This window comes from Carex rostrata, chromosome 25, assembly GCF_964058835.1.
Source record: "Carex rostrata chromosome 25, lpCarRost1.2, whole genome shotgun sequence".
Taxonomy (NCBI): Eukaryota; Viridiplantae; Streptophyta; class Magnoliopsida; order Poales; family Cyperaceae; genus Carex; species Carex rostrata.
The window spans coordinates 4335003-4351276 of NC_135942.1; the positions used below are offsets into that span (position 1 = coordinate 4335003).

Genomic DNA, 16274 nt, shown 5'->3' on the forward strand with positions numbered 1-16274 from the left:
TATGATTTTAGTGATCTTAAACATATAAAGTCAGTAAACTCTAATGACTATGTTAAAGAAAACATATGGATAAACATAAAGAATTAAACAAAAAACAGTTCAAAGTAAATAAACTATTCTTGCTTTCAAAATAATAGGCTCAATTGACCCTAATTTGTTCCTCATTCATTTACCTGATAACTTTTAGATTGAGGTAGAAGAGTATGGCTAATATAATATCAGTGTCATTTCAGTCTATATAACATAAACTCCAAAATCTATCAAATTGAGTTCAAATGGTGAATCCAAACCGTTCAAACTAATTTACCTTATGAGTGATGCGTTTACATGCAAACTTTTTATATTTGGACGGTTTGGATTCACCATTTGAACTCGATTTAATAGGTTTTGGAGTTGGTGTTATATAGATTGAAATAACACTGATGTTATATTAGCCATACTCTAGAATAATATTCTAGAATATAAATGTTGGAGATGATATCTATTATGAGATTCATAAAACTATTAGTTTTGTAAGTAAATTGTATTGAAATTAACAATAATAATAATACTTATTTAATCAATACATGGTGTCGTAAATAGTGATATCAGTATAACTATGTCATCTATATTACTTATCGACTACATAATGATTTTTATTTTCTAAAGCTACAATGATGCTAAAACATAAAATAATTATCAATGATTTTATCTCAAGATTTTGATATGTAAATTAAATTGAACAACTCGTATTATTAATTGTATGAGTCTCAAATTATTTGAGATTAGGGGGTAATAATACTGACCAATCAGTACTATGCATGATATAAATGGTAATAATTCTTTATTGAATAATAGTTAGGACAGACTTTGTAGAATTTTAACGATATAAATGGTACTTTAGATAAATTTGAACAAAATGGAGAATTAGTGATACGGTAATGATTATTTATATAATTAACTTAAAAATATTATGATGATAAACTCATAGGTACATATCAGAGTAGATTTTCAAGTTAGGGAGATCAAACGTGAATTAGGATCAATCATATAATTTTTTTATGCTATAAATAAGATCAATGTAAATTTTTCATAACATTTTACTCTAAATTATACAGAAAATTATGTATAAATAAAGATATTTTTTAAAATAACGGAGTTAATTAACTCCATTCAATAAACATAACTCTGCACATAGATATTTTTATTGCTATGAAATATGAATACAAGTAATGATAGTTATATATTTATTTAAGAGTAATTATAGTACCTTGGGAGTTGGGACAGCGTGCTACTAAATCACAGCTTGCACAATGCACAGCTGTCTACTAAATATCTTGCACAGCTTGCTACTAAATCACAGCAACAAAGGATCTGAAGTCTCAACCATGGCCCGCCTCTTGGACCGTTTTATTAACCGGCGATAGGCGCTTCCCTGCATTCCCGTCCCTCATCTCTCTCTCTCTCTTTCTCTCTATCTCGAAAAACCTTGACAGAGGCTGCTAAGTATTATTCCTCTCTCTCCCTCACACAAACACACACTCGCAAACTGTCATGAATTTCCTGCGCGGTTCATATACGCAACAACAACCACCAATTTACAACTTTAAGAGCGACATCAATGTCAGCAATGGCAGCAGCATCTCATCAAGGTCATCTTCCGGAAGCATCGTCTCTAACCTCAGCGACCCAGTTGCCCCCAACAGCTTCAACTCAGCTGACGACATGGTTTACGTGGCGATGGGAAAGGAAACGAGAGACTGGAAAGCCAATTTTGCGTGGGTAATGCAAAATGTACCCAGAAGCAAGCAGATCACAATTGTACACATCCACCAACCTTCTAAGACTATCCCCATGCATGTGTATGGAGGTTCGATCAACTAACTTGGTTTCTGATCTTTGATACAGAAAGTAAATTCTCTCTGTTTTTTATTTACCGTGGAAAGTTACTTCGGTAGTATGATGCACACGGGCTGCTTGACAGAATGCCATTAGAAGTAGCGTTGGCAAAGACAGATTTATGTTTGACTAATATTTTGATTATCGAATCTACTCTTGGTGCCCGAGATACTACCTTGCCTATTAATTGCTCCGTCTTTTAATTTATGTGTGCCTTGTTCATATATTATTTTGTCTGGATATGAGTTTAAATGAGCTTCTAATGCAATCATTTTATAACCAGAGGTCCAGATAGTGTATCCATATTACCACACTTTTATGCAGGTTATTATACCTAACTTTTTTTTTTTTTTTTTTGTGAACTTTCCATTAACTCGTTCTTTGTTTGTAGTGGTAGGATGGGTACCAGCTGATCAAGTTACTGCCAAAGAAGTGGCAGCTTACCGAAAAGTTGAGACTGAGAAGATGAATAAAACCATGAGTACCTACACGTCCATGTTTGCTCGTTTCAAGGTTCATTTCCTTTCTCCTTCTTTATGGTTTATTGATATAAACGTCCAATAGTGCTGAAATTTAAATAGGAATAGTGCCAATATGCTATATTGATTTATAGTTATCAACGTCCAAGTAGGAATATTTAAGGTTTATTGTTATTTCTCTCTTTTATTTAAGGTCTATTGTTATCAACATCCAATAGGAATAATGCTGACATGCTAGTTGTATTGTCATCGAACTTAACCAGTTAATTACTAAATATGTTACGGTGATAGGTAAAACTATATTGGTTTCGAACTTTCGATCCTATTTGAGATGGTGCATCTATTAATAAAGTAACTTTTAAAGTTAAATCAGACTAGAAAGAAATAAAAAAAAGATAACAAAAACAGAACAATGCTTGACCTCCAACAAGGATATTAAATAGTTGGGTGGCTTGATCTCCAACCTTTACTCCAAAAAAATAGAACAATGCTTGACAACCGAAATAAAAATTCCGCTCCCTACCACCAGGTAAAGGTCCTATAAGTATCAATGTTGAGTATCACATTCCCAAAAATGTTGTCTGCATTTTTTATTATTTTATTTTGATATTTGTAGAAATTTTTCTCATTTTGTAACAGATAAAGCCCGAGAAGCTTATAATTGAGAGTGAAGACATTGCTGAAGGGTTGCTTTCGGTCATGACCAGGCACAGTATCAATGAGCTTGTTATGGGTGCTGGCGCAGACAAAACCTATTCAAAGTACATACTATTTTCTTAAACCGTAAAATGTTTGTCAGAATTCCTTTTGGCTAAATGACAGAATCCCACCTTCCTCACCAACCCCTGACCTACCCCCTATTGGGCCAAAAAGAAAAAAAAGATAAAAAAACATGACTTCATTCAGTATATTGTGTTTTAAATATACCTGTCTTTTGAAAATTAAAATGTACTCAGAACGATGAAGGCTCCAGTTTCACCGACAGCTCTGACTGTACAAGCTCGAGCTGATCCAGCATGCAAAATCTGGTTTGTTTGTAATGGGAAGTTAATTTGCACTAGGTATGCCAACTAGATCTTTTTTTTGTTCTTTTAAGGTATTTCACTCGTACAGATGCCAGCCCAAGTAGTCCATTTTTCGATTTAATTCTTAATAGCTTTATTGAGGCTTACGGATAAAAAAAGATGTGAGATAACACTGACAAAGTTACCAGAATTGGTCACTAGCACCAGAATTTTGCTGCCAAAACATGGACTGTCCACTAAGCTTTATCTGTTATAAGCTTTAGATCTGGACTGTCCTTTAATTCTTAAATCCAATGGCTCATGTTAGATTCAAGATTGTCAAGTGATGGCTCCTCTTTTATAAAAGTGTCTATGGAGTTATAACAGATTCTCTGCACTTACTTTTATTTATCTTATTATCCTGAGATCTAAAATTTTGCTTTCAATCTCAATAGGGAACCTTATATCAACACTGTAAGTGTCTCTACAGTAACCAGTACCCAGAAGTCTGCTGGCCAAAACCCCAAAGAGAGTCAATCTGATAGAATGTCTTCACATGGTTCAGTTCAATCAGCCTCTCCTCTCTCTAGTCCTATAGATGATCGGTACCGAGGGTCAAGATCTGACCATCTTGATGAGACAGTCATGTCAGGAGCCACATCACCATATACCGAACTCAGTAGGCTTTCAAGTTCAAGCAGTCTTGCAGTGGACATATGGGATGGAAAACCACAGAATAGAAATTTTAGTGGTGAGGAGCCTTATCAGGTGTCTGGCAGGAAATCAGGGCCTGGCACTGGTGACCAAGGCAGGAACTATTACCGAGAAGGCTATAAAACCCATCAGGTTGCTCACAACCTACTAATATTTAAAAACTTAATTTTCACTGGTTTAACAGCTAGTTGCTTCAAAATATTAATCCATTTGGATTAAGGTGGTCTTTTGTTCGTTCATATGTATTGAGAGAGCTAAAAAAAATGGGAATTTCATGTATGGGCCTTAAAAACCTTGAAATTATGTATTTCCCCTCTAAAATTCATAATATCATTTTTACCCTTATAAATTTCAAAAACCTTCAAATTTACCCAATTTATCGACTTTTCTATTAAAACTCATTTTATATTTATAATGTACTCAATATACCCTTTATTAGAAAATAAAAACCTTGTAGTCTGTGTACGAAAAATGTTCTGTTTTCTAACTTACCGATTTCCGAGGGCAAATAATTTATTTTTCTACTTGATGCATACACAGTGGCATTTAGGCATATGCTAGAGTGTGCGTCACAAGTAATAAAAAATGAACCATTTGCTCTCAAAACTGACCAATTAGAAGACTAAATATTTCTCTTAAACATATTACATATTTTTTATTTTTTTAATAAAGGGTAAATGGGTACTTTATAAGCTTAAAATGAGTTTTAGTAAAAAAGTCAATAAATTGGGTAAAGTTGTGAGTTTTAGAAATTTAGATGGCTAAATATGATATTATGAATTTTAGAGGGGGAAATACATAATTTCTAGGTTTTTGACGAGGATACAAGAAATTCCCTAAAAAAAAAAAAGATCTCTCGGCCTATGTTGATAAATTAGCTAGAAATTGTGAGCCTAGTAGAGTACTCTCAAAACTAGGAGCCTGGTGGGAAATTCAGATATATACAAGGGATTTTGGCAAGAAGATTGAGATACTAGAGGCAGGCAGTTAGTAGCTTTACACTAAAAAAGTAGCACATTTAGTTTTTTTGAAGAGCATGCTAGCTGTCTATTTTAACCACCAAGCTTAGCAGCACCCATCAATTATTCATTGTATGCTGCTTGTAAGATAAGCAAAGACCTTGCAGCAGAAATAAACCCAGCAAAATAACAGCTATTTTAGTATTGTTAAGCACATGAAAATTAAAAGTAAATGATTTCTGTAGCCTCTCTCCTTTGGACATTAAAGAAAGAAAACTTACACTTTCTGCTCCTGACTGATCCAGGGAAAAGATGATGACGTGCCGTACCCAAAAGGAAGATGGTCTCAAGATGCAACTGATTTTGATGACATGAAAAGACAATGGGATGACATCTTAGAGGAGCTTCGCCGAGTTGAAGGACACAAAGATGCTTTGGAAGACGCGCTTGCAAATTCCAAACACATGGCTAACGATCTCCAAACTAAGCTCTCTGAAGCCCACTGCCTTGTATTCTCACTAGAGAAAGAGGTTGAGGAGCTGCAACAGGAGAGAGCATGTGCTGCAAAGGAGGTGAATCTGCTGAGAGAACGGGTCTGGGAGCTGGAGCGTGCAGCTGGCGGGAGGGATAAGTTCTGTGAGTTCTCTTATGAGGAGTTGCAGGATGCTACAAATGGTTTTGATAATTCGTTCAAGATTGGGGAAGGAGGTTATGGGAGTGTGTTTAAGGGGTCACTTCATGGAATGACTGTGGCTATAAAGTTGCTGAATCCCCAAGGCATGCGTGGGAAAGATGAATTTTACCAGGAGGTATTCTCATTTTTCAATGTTAATTTACTACCAATTAAAATGCTTTCTTAATGTTAAATGTAGACAACTTTGCCCGTCCATCTAACATGCCTTTTTTTTTTCTTAAGCATATATTTGAAGTTTAAAGCCAAACAGCTTTAGACATTCAGTCTCAAATTTGAATGATCTTATAAAAAGCGATTAAATTGAGTGAGGAGGAGAAGTTAAAGAAATGCTCAACCTAGTCCTGGTGTTCACCTAAAAGGAAACTCGTTGAGCTTTGGTTATGGGCATAGGAATATTTTGTTAATTTGCACATAAGCTTAAGTATCGGGTTATAATTATTAAATTATTCTGTTTCATACTAGTAAACTTGCATGAAAATACATATGTTTCTGTCTTATTTTACAGATGGATGCTCTAAGCAAATTGAAGCACCTAAACATTTCAAGCATAATTGGAGTATGCCCCCAAGCTTGGGCAGTGGTGTACGAGTTCCTTGAGAATGGAAGTTTAGAAGACTGCTTGTCATGCAAGGATAAGAGGTCTCCTCTTACATGGCGGGCCCGTGTTCGGATTGCAGCTGAGATATGCTCTGCATTAATCTTCCTCCACTCCACTGATAACAAGCAGAATCCAGTGATTCACGGTGACCTCAAGCCATCTAATATCCTTCTCGACTCCAATTTTGTTTGCCGGCTTGGTGATTATGGTATTGCATCCATCTAATATAAGTTTATTGTCTGTTATTGCAACAAGATGACTTCTAAGAACAGTAGAAAATAGTAAATCCACTTCTAGGGAATTTTAAATTTGTTGGTTAGCATCATATATGGGAGTAAGACTTCTGATATCCAATCTCACAAAACTTTCTTTTGACAAGTTATTTTTTGGACTTCGTTTGCCTTCTCAATCAATTTCAATGTATAAAGGTGCAAGTATCTATACTAATCTAGGGTCAACACAGGTATATGGCATGTCCTCAAGGAAAATTTGACCAATATCCTGTCCCGGTGTAGTGGTCCCATGGGGTCATTTGTCTACATGGACCCGGAGTTTTTTGCGTCAGGTGAACTGCAGCCGTGTTCCGACGTGTACTCCTTTGGGATAGTGCTCCTTCGCCTTTTAACTGGTTGCCCTGCTCTGGGCATAATAAATGAGGTGCAGAAGGCCGTTGTGAAAGGGAGTTTGGAAGAGATATTGGATAAGTCAGCTGGAGAGTGGCCGGCTGAGGTGGCCAATCGAATTGCAGTTTTGGGGATGAAGTGTTGTGAAGTTAAGAGAGAATTGCGGCCAGATCTTGCAACTGATGCTTGGCAGGTTCTTGAACCCATGATAAATCCCCCAAAATTACTTGATTTTTTAAAAGGTGCATTGTATTCTTATTTATTTATTTATTTGTTGTCTTTTCTTTGAAAGTAGATTTCTCCAAGAACTCCCACTAACAAGAATGTTTAGCAGTTCACAACATATATGATTTAAATCACAAAGAAAGAAGAGGGTTCAAATTTCTCGCATCTTTCACGCCTCACTCGTGCCTCACATCCTTATCTTTGTTTTAAAAGTCCAAACAGTCGAACCATTCAATTTGATCTCCATATTAAAAAGTGCTTGGAGTCAAATTTTATATTTTTTAGAAATTTTTTACTATTTTTTTTAGATAAGTACAAAATCCCTGTTTTTGGATGGTCCCTGAAAACGGTGATTTTGTACCTATCTAAAAAAAAAATTATAAAAAATTTCCAAAAAAATATAAAATTTGATTTATGGAGATCATGTTGAGTGGTTTGGATCAACCGTTTATGCTTTAAAAACCGAGATAAAATATGAGGCACAAATAAAAAACATGAGGCATTTGAACCCTACTCAAGAAAGAAAGCAGAAATAAAAAAGATCATCAAATCAGTACCAGCCAATCCCATGCCTATCTAGTGGTGCTTACAATTTCAGACCAACTAAAAATCCAGCAAATAACACATCAGACACTAAAAACACATACCTTCTTTTGAATTCTTGTTGGTGCTTTGAGACATTAAGCCCCTCTAGAATTTTGAAAAACAGATGCTTAAAAAGGCGATTATTGATCACTAATTTCCTTAAATCAAACCCAAATTTTCTCACACCATAAATAAAAAAGAAGAATGAATTGAAAGAAAAAATACTGCTTCACACTCTCCCTGCTCTTTGTCTTTTACCTTCTCTTTTTGACATCTACCACTCCATTCCTCACTTCATTCACAATAACCCTGAAATTTCCATAAATTTTAGCACTAACAAAACACTGGATGAACTGTTAGTGGACACTCTTTCCTTCTTACAGATGACAAAATTATTTTCTCCTCTTTAATCCCTTTCTTTACAGTTGTCGCATATCAAAATTTTACCTCCCAAGCCACACAAAATTCATTCTTACTGTGTATGACTAAATTCTTATTTTATCTTCATACTGTTATCTACTGACTGTTTTGATTTTGTTTCATCTGTCATGCATGCATTTTTAAAATTCTATTTTGTTGTATTATTGATCTTTGACACTAAAAAACCCCTTTCCTATTTATTTGTAAATTGCATTGCAGCATGTGAGGAGTCTGCAGGAAATCAATAGAATGCTTGATGCTAGAAGTTGAAATGGTACAGGGCATGAAGATTCCACTGTGCTTGGAATATAACCAACTTAGATTTTTTTTTATTACTAAAGGGCGTTTACAGCAAATTTAAGTTCTTTTTTTATTTTCTAATTTCTGGAAATGATTTCAACCGAAGTTTTTCTACAGCTTTTGTACATACTAAATACAACTCTTGCAGATTTTGTATAACTGTATTTGGTCAAATGAAAATCAAGTAATGAAAAACTGTAACAACTTTGGGTGTAGAAGTTTCATAGTTCTGGCAAACAATATAATTTGTAAATACATGTTCTCTTTGAGTTTATATTATATGAGCATTTCAGAATGCCAAGTCCGTTTTTATCAATCTATATTTTGAGCTCTTGACCTGTAGGTTATGAAATCATGGAGTCCCCTAACTTGGCAGGAAAGCTGCAAATCCGTCGCATTTCGAAATCAATATTATTGGATGCCACTAGGAGTTGATGCTCTTGATTGTATTCTAATGAGCCAAATTCAGTTTTCTCAAAATGGTATGCAAACTTGTACTGATGTATTTGAACAAAATGAGTAATTGTCTTGCATAATCAACTTACCTTGAGTTTTATGGATTAAAATGAACATAAAACAGATTCCATTCATTCTTTCTGTTAATTCGAGTTGTACATTTTCACGATCAGTGTTAAATAGTCCGCTATTGCTCAGATATAATATTTTTCAACAGTGAAACGCGACGGAATGGTAGAAATTGGGGGAAAAAATACAACCACCGCTATTTCGCTATTCGTCAAATACAAGTCATTTTGTCTTAATTTTTTTCACACTTTTAAAAGACAACTCATATTTCTTCGTATTATTCTTGATTCTTCAGTCGGTAACATCTTACTATTAATAAATAGAACATGTTAAGTTTTCTAAAGGAATCCATTTTCCAGTCGATCTTTCATTGGAAAATAACATGGTTAGGTTCTCAGCCTTGCAGCCCAGGCTGAAGCCCATTGACCTTTTTTTTTTAATGAGAAATTTAGATATACTCTTCATCATTTAAATATTTATCTATCAAAATTAGATTTAATTGTTTTCTCATTCAAACTCATTTATTTATTTATATCCTATTTGAATGATTTAATAAATTAAAAAAAATAATTAATACTAATAAAAAATAAATGACATTTTTATTCTTATTCTTTCCTTAATCCTTCGCTAATTAACAATATTCTCATTCTTCGCGCAATGTTGCTAGTATAAGTTTCTATATGGCTTGCTGAAGTCCGAGAATAGCATGCTCATATGATGGAACAAAATGACAAGACGCTTATCAGTTGGAATAGCAAGATAAACAAATTTTATATTTCCCACCAAAAACCTTTTCAATTTCGAAAGCTTCGTGATAGGCTAGGGGAATCAACTGTTTCTTCAAGCAGCTGTACATGTACATGAGTAGATATGAATTATGACCACATGCAACTTATGATTTATGACTGTTGAGATAAATTTTCAGAATAATTTAGATAGTTAATAAATTAATAAATAAAATAAATTAAATTAAAAGGATAATATTCGGATTGTGTACGGAATACTGTTTTTAACCGTATTTCGTCTCATCATGCAAGATGGAACTGCAACTAAAATAATCCAGGGTTGTCGTTCGTTAGACACGTCATGAAAACGACTAACAATAGCTCCACAATATCCAGCAATTTGTTTTCTATTTGCCACCAAAAATCTTTTCAATTTCAAAAGCTTCATGATAGGCTAGGGGGAATCAACTGTTTCTTCAAGCAGTTGTACGTGAATAGACATGAATTATGACCACATGCAGCTTATGACTTATGACTGTTAGGATAAATTTTCAGAACAAGTTAATAAATTAATAAATAAAATAAAACATGTTGAAAGGATAATATCCGGATAGTTAATAAATTAATAAATACAATAAAACAAGTATGACCACAATTCGGATAGTTAATAAATTAATAAATAAAATAAAACAAGTTGAAAGGATAATATCCGGATTGTGTACGAAATACTGTCTTTAAGCGTATTTCGTCTCATCGTGCAAGATAGAACCATAATCAAAATAATTTGGGGTTGTCACTCCTTAGACCGTCATAGAAACGACTGACGATGACTCCACAATATCCAGCAATTTGTTTTCTATTTTTCTCCAAAAACCTTTTCAATTTTGAAAGCTCTGTGATAGGTTAGGGGAATCAAGTGCTTTTTCAAGCAGTTGGATGTGAATAAACATGAATTATGACTATATACAGCTTATGACGTATGATTGTTGGGATAAATTTTCAGAACAATTCGAATAGTTAATAAATTAATAAATAAAATAATACAGTTAAAAGGATAACATTCGGATTGTGTACGAAATACTATTCTTAAGCATATTCCGTCTCATCATGTAAGATGGAACTGCAACTAAGATAATTTGAAATTATTCTTCCTTAAACACATCATAAAAGAGATTAATGATAACTCCACGATATCCATAAAAAAAATAGTATTTAATAATTGAAATGAATGAAAAGATTATGCAGGGGAGAGCTTAAATAGATTTTGTTTCTCCTTTTCGGATGAAAGGATCAAAAGAAAGGAAAGCCAATCAGATTTTTAATACTGTAGGAGTAAGTATATCACACCCTGTTTGGATGGAGAGTAGAGGACGGAAGGGGAGGTGAAGAATAGAATGAAATGGAATAGAAAGGAATATTAACATATTTAACTTCTTCGTATTTGAATGATTAATGAGATAAAATAAATTTAACTTTTCTTTCCGTCTCATTTCTTGTTTGGTTGATTAAAATTTAGAAGGTTAATGAGAAATTTGATGGCTGTTGTAGGTTTGTGATAAAAAACTTGTACGAAAATTATATTGGTAAGATATAGAGTTGGACATTTGTGTTATTTTTTCTAAAAATATTTGCAACAAAATTTATTTCCATCCATTACATCTCAAATTGGGAGGGAAACCGATTCTATTAATTACAATGATACAAGGTTAAACCTTTAACTTCCTGTACCCTTCACCTCCGATATAATTTTGTCAACCAAACACGATTCGATGGAAAGTTTTCTTTTCTTTTCATTCCTTCCCTTCCTCTACTCTCCATCCAAACAAGGTGTGGGATTCTTTCTAAAATAGAATTAATTTTAACGGAACAAGCATAAAAAAGTTGGATTTTATAAAAAAAAACGGCTCAACCAAGACAAGAGATTGGTGGAGCCATTTCAAAAAAAAATTGTGAAGTTTATTTAGTACCATTTCATTGAAAATGACTCTATGGATTTGCAGGATCAGTGGAGCCAATGAGTTTCTCTCTCCACCGAGGCAAGGAATTAGTGGAACTGTTTTTTATAAAATTCAACTTCTTTGTATTTGTTTCATTAAATGTAACCAAATGTGACTACATATGACCAGCCACACCTGGTCACAACTTAATTATCATGCTGTGACTATTTGCACACCGTGATCATTCCATACAATTTTAATCACAATACATCACAATGCAACATGTCAAAATTTAACTTGATCAACATAGGACTGCACGAATTTGCATCCACGGGCGGAACTAAATTTTTTTGATAGGAGTGGCTAAAAATTAAAATGTACAATTGTAGTGAGTAGGATTTGAATCCAAGATCTCTCAACTATAAAATAGAGCTTTAACCACTAGATTATAACTAAACATATGTCATTTATTGAGAATGTCTAAACTATATAAAAATCTAAAAAAAAAATCAATTAAATTTCTATACATAATTAAAATTTAAAATTATAGGGGTGACTTAGCCACTTTTGGTTAAGTCTTAGATCCACCACTGATTATTGCATCCCTGTAGCATTCCACGCGTGAAAGTTTCTCAAGATTTATGTACTATACTGAGATTCGCACCGACCACCTCTAAATATTCACACCGTTCATGGCGTGCTACACATGTACATGTACGGCGCAGCTGGTTCTCTTCCCCGCGTTGAGAAAAGACAGCAAAAGGGCATGCCTAATTTGAGCTTTCAAAAAATAGTCTGAATCTGCTTTCAAAAAAAAAAAAAAAAATAGTCTAAATGATTTGTTTTAAGGATTTTCAAAAGAAATCTTAGCCTAAGGGCTTTTGAATACAAAACATAAAGCAATCTTATTTCTTTGATGACTGGACGTGCAATCCAATTGCAGCCGTTTTAGTGATACTCGCTTTTTTATTCGGAGTACAATTTCCTACAAGGTGCTACAAATTAATTTTCAATAAAATCTGCAGAATTAGTTTTATCTAGGTCACGTTTTTTTTTTTTTTTTTCTAAAGGATTTCATTTAAGAAAAATAAAAAAAGTACACAGTTCATTTTTCTTGAAGATGATGAAGGTTATATCACGTTTATAATTTTGTACCCAATTAAGTGCTTCTGAGTTTACTTGCGGTAATACTCATCGAGCCGAATTCCTTATCATTTGATTAGTTCGATCGGTCCTTTTGGTGTTGTTCGGTCTTCTTAATTAAAGTCTCCTTGAGACTAAAGGAGACTCATTTTAGCTTTTTTTAGTCACTTAATCATGTCAAATACTGATTTCTTAGCGCAGATTAAGACAACATCTTTTAGCCTTTTTTTTATCCGAATTTTAATCCTTTGTCTCTTCTTTAAGGCATATCTCCGGTTTAGCTATCTTAATCTCCTACCTCTTCATTTAGCTTACCGAACAATCTCTTTTTAGCGCGGATTAATATTTAATCTCCCATGTGTTGCCGACCTCCTTTGAGTTGAATGAAATTTCACATAAGGTAAAGGTAAGGTTATCATAATTTTTATTATCTTCGATTGGTCTTGTTTTCTTTCATTATACTCTAATTTGAAAAATAGTATAACATAAATTTTAGGAGGTTACTTGAGCTGAAAAATAATATACTATTAAATTTATTTTTCTATTAAAATTAATCAAATTTTTTTCATGTTTTTCCCCTCCCCTCTCCGTCTCAACTCTACCACATAATCATGTGTTTTTTCTGCCTGCGAGCCAAGGAAAATTCTTCCAATGAGTCAAATCTTTTCTGGTTCAATAATAAATTTATAATTCCCTTTATATAATTTTTTGGGTTTTTTATCTATGTTGGAAATTCTCTGATTCACCTGCATTTCGAAATGATGTCATCTAGTGGCGGTAAAAAAAACTCATATCTTGTAACTCGATTGTAACTTGTACCTAACTCGTTCGCTAACAGCTTACTTGTTACTGAACCGAGCTGTTAACGAGCCAGCTCGCCACTAGCTCGGTCCAGAATTAACGATATCAAGCTGGCTCTAGATGTCATCAAACTATTTTGCCAAGTGTGTCCAGCTGTCATCTATCTGATTCAAATGATCGGCATCCAAATTGTCTGATTGATGAACCGGTCAGCTTTGAACCGGACGGTTCAAATAATATCACCCAAAGCTTATTTATTTATTTTTTAAAAAGCCGCCAAAGTTAGTCTAATCTATCTGCTTTTGACGCAGTAGAGTACGAATTGACAGGTATCTGACTTTACTGCAGTGCCCGTAGTGGCGTAGGCGCGTAGCACTACTTTGCAATAACAGTTTTTATTATCAAATATAGGGCTAGACCTCTGTTTTATTAAAAAAAAAATTTATTATCAAATATGGAAAGTTGGAAACACAATATATATATATATATATACATAGAGATGGGCTATGGTGCATTGCAATGCATGAACCCTCTTATGCATTGCAATATAAATTATGGATTTAAATTCCAAACGACCGATCCGAACCGTTCATCTTGTTCTTCATATTAATATGTGCTTGAGGACCAAATTTTACATTTTTTTGAATTTTTTTACTGTTTATTAAGCAATTTTGAAAGTCGCTGATCTGATGGTCCAGAAAATTTTACTGTTTATTACTGTTCACAGCAAAATAGCAATTTTCAAAAATACTTAATAAATAGTAAAAAAATTCCAAAAAATGTTAAATTTGGTCTCCAAGCACATTTCAATATGGATTAAACATCTAACGGTTCAGATCAGTCGTTTAGACTTTAAATCCGTGATTATAGTGCAATGCATAAGGGGTTCATGCATTGCAATGCACCATAGCCCATCTCTCTCTCTCTCTATATATATATATATATTTTTATAAAGTGAAGTCAAAAGAAAATGAAGGGTTGATTGGTGATTGCTCCAAAAATGCTCTTTTTTTCCGTTGAAAAAAATTGTGGTATTAAGAACCTCAGTTGCTTTCAAGCGCGTATAGACAGTAGATTTTTTTATTAATAGAAAAAAAAAATTAAATATCGATAGTGGGGTACAGTTTTGTGAAATTTCGAAAAATAGAAAGAACGTTATGGTTTACAACGTTCAAAACACTATAGCTGGACATTATAGATCATAACATTATGTTAATTCAGTCGTTAATGATTACTAATTAACCAAAAATATTGTAGCTGTATGTTATGGTCTATGAAGTCCAGCTACATTGTTTAAAAAAAAATATTGTAGCTGGACTTCACAGACCATAATGTTCAGCTACAATATTTTTTTCTTAATTAGAGATCATTAGCCATCAAATTAACTGGACTTTATGATATATAACGTCCAACTAGAAAACGTTACAAACTATAACGTTCTTTCTATTTTTCAACATCTAGCGAAACTGTTTTCTATTATTGATATTTTATTTTTATTTTTTCTATTAATAAAAAAATCGGCAGTACAAAGGCCAAGCTGTCGAGCGTACATATTCTCTGAGGTAACATAATATTGTAGTTTAGATCACGACCGATTGATCAGATAGTCGGATTTTGATGAGACGGTTCGAATCTAAACAGAAATATTCTGTTACCTTAGGTGATATGAATTCCAAGTTGTCTCCGTTCCGGGGGAAAAGGTTTGAACATATAATCCCATACAATAAATAATTCAAATTAACTTCCAAGTTTGAAAATTTTCTAAATTATTTAAATATCTCCCACTTGTGGTGCCGATTATTAATTAATTAAGTTAGAAGTTTGAGTTTTATCTAAATTTTTTAAGTATCTCCCACTTGTGGTGCCGATTATTAATTAAGTTCCTTTAATTAAGAGTTATAGCTGTGATCTGAAAGACGGTTTGAAACAATTAATAAAGCTAGAATTATCCTGATTTTGATATTGATTAAAAAATTGAACTTATAATACCATATTTTGCATCAGATCTCATCTCAATTCCAAACGTTAATAACTCAGCGGTCTACATGGCTTCAACTGCTAAATTATTCAGCGGTATACATGGCTTCAACTGTTAAATTATTCAACAGTCCAAGTTTTACTACCGCTGAATTATTCGATTTTTTTTTATAAACCATAATTAGAAATTTTTTTTTTTATGAAACCAATGTGATTATTTCTTTTTTTACAAAAATTATAAGAACTGAAATGTCATTTCAGTCCTCTTTTTTTTTTGGAACCCAACTGTTTTCACAGATTTCGAGAAAAAATATATTGACAAATTGTAAAAATATCTAGGACCGAAATGGCATGGCATTTCGGTCCCCCCACCTCCCTAAAAAAATTGAAATCGAAATGACATTTCGGTTCTTATGATTTAAAAAAAAACAAATAAAGTAATCATGTTGGTTTCATAAAAATATTTATTCTAATAATGGTTTATAAAAAAAATCAAATTATTCAGCAGTTCTGCTTTTTCAACAATTTTTTTTTTTATAAAAGGCACATTTTTTCTCATGTCAGTCATAAAATTTATACTGTAGAAGAATCCAAAGCCCTTCAACTTGATTAGTTTTTCAACCTCTATATTTTATTTCAATTTTTAATTATAAATTTATTTTTTAAAATTAAATGTACTTGATGGTC

At 33.2% G+C, this 16274-nt stretch overlaps 1 protein-coding gene across 1 annotated transcript; it reads left to right on the forward strand.

The window, feature by feature from the left end:
* The first annotated feature begins 1449 nt into the window (after positions 1-1449).
* Positions 1450-8697, forward strand: LOC144576257 (U-box domain-containing protein 33-like). The gene is made up of 9 exons (XM_078326571.1): positions 1450-1849; positions 2270-2391; positions 2997-3118; positions 3314-3418; positions 3817-4207; positions 5340-5843; positions 6234-6534; positions 6790-7191; positions 8399-8697. Exons 1-9 carry the CDS (start codon positions 1534-1536, stop codon positions 8425-8427), a joined length of 2292 nt encoding a protein of 763 aa, XP_078182697.1. The 5' UTR covers positions 1450-1533; the 3' UTR covers positions 8428-8697.
* The last annotated feature ends 7577 nt before the right edge of the window (positions 8698-16274 follow it).

Coding starts and splice junctions, on each gene's coding strand:
- LOC144576257 (XM_078326571.1), top strand. CDS start 1,534: ATGAATTTCCTGCGCGGTTCATATACGCAACAACAACCACCAATTTAC. Junction 3,419..3,816: donor GGGAAGTTAATTTGCACTAG/GTATGCCAACTA, acceptor CAATCTCAATAG/GGAACCTTATATCAACACTG. Junction 5,844..6,233: donor AAGATGAATTTTACCAGGAG/GTATTCTCATTT, acceptor CTTATTTTACAG/ATGGATGCTCTAAGCAAATT.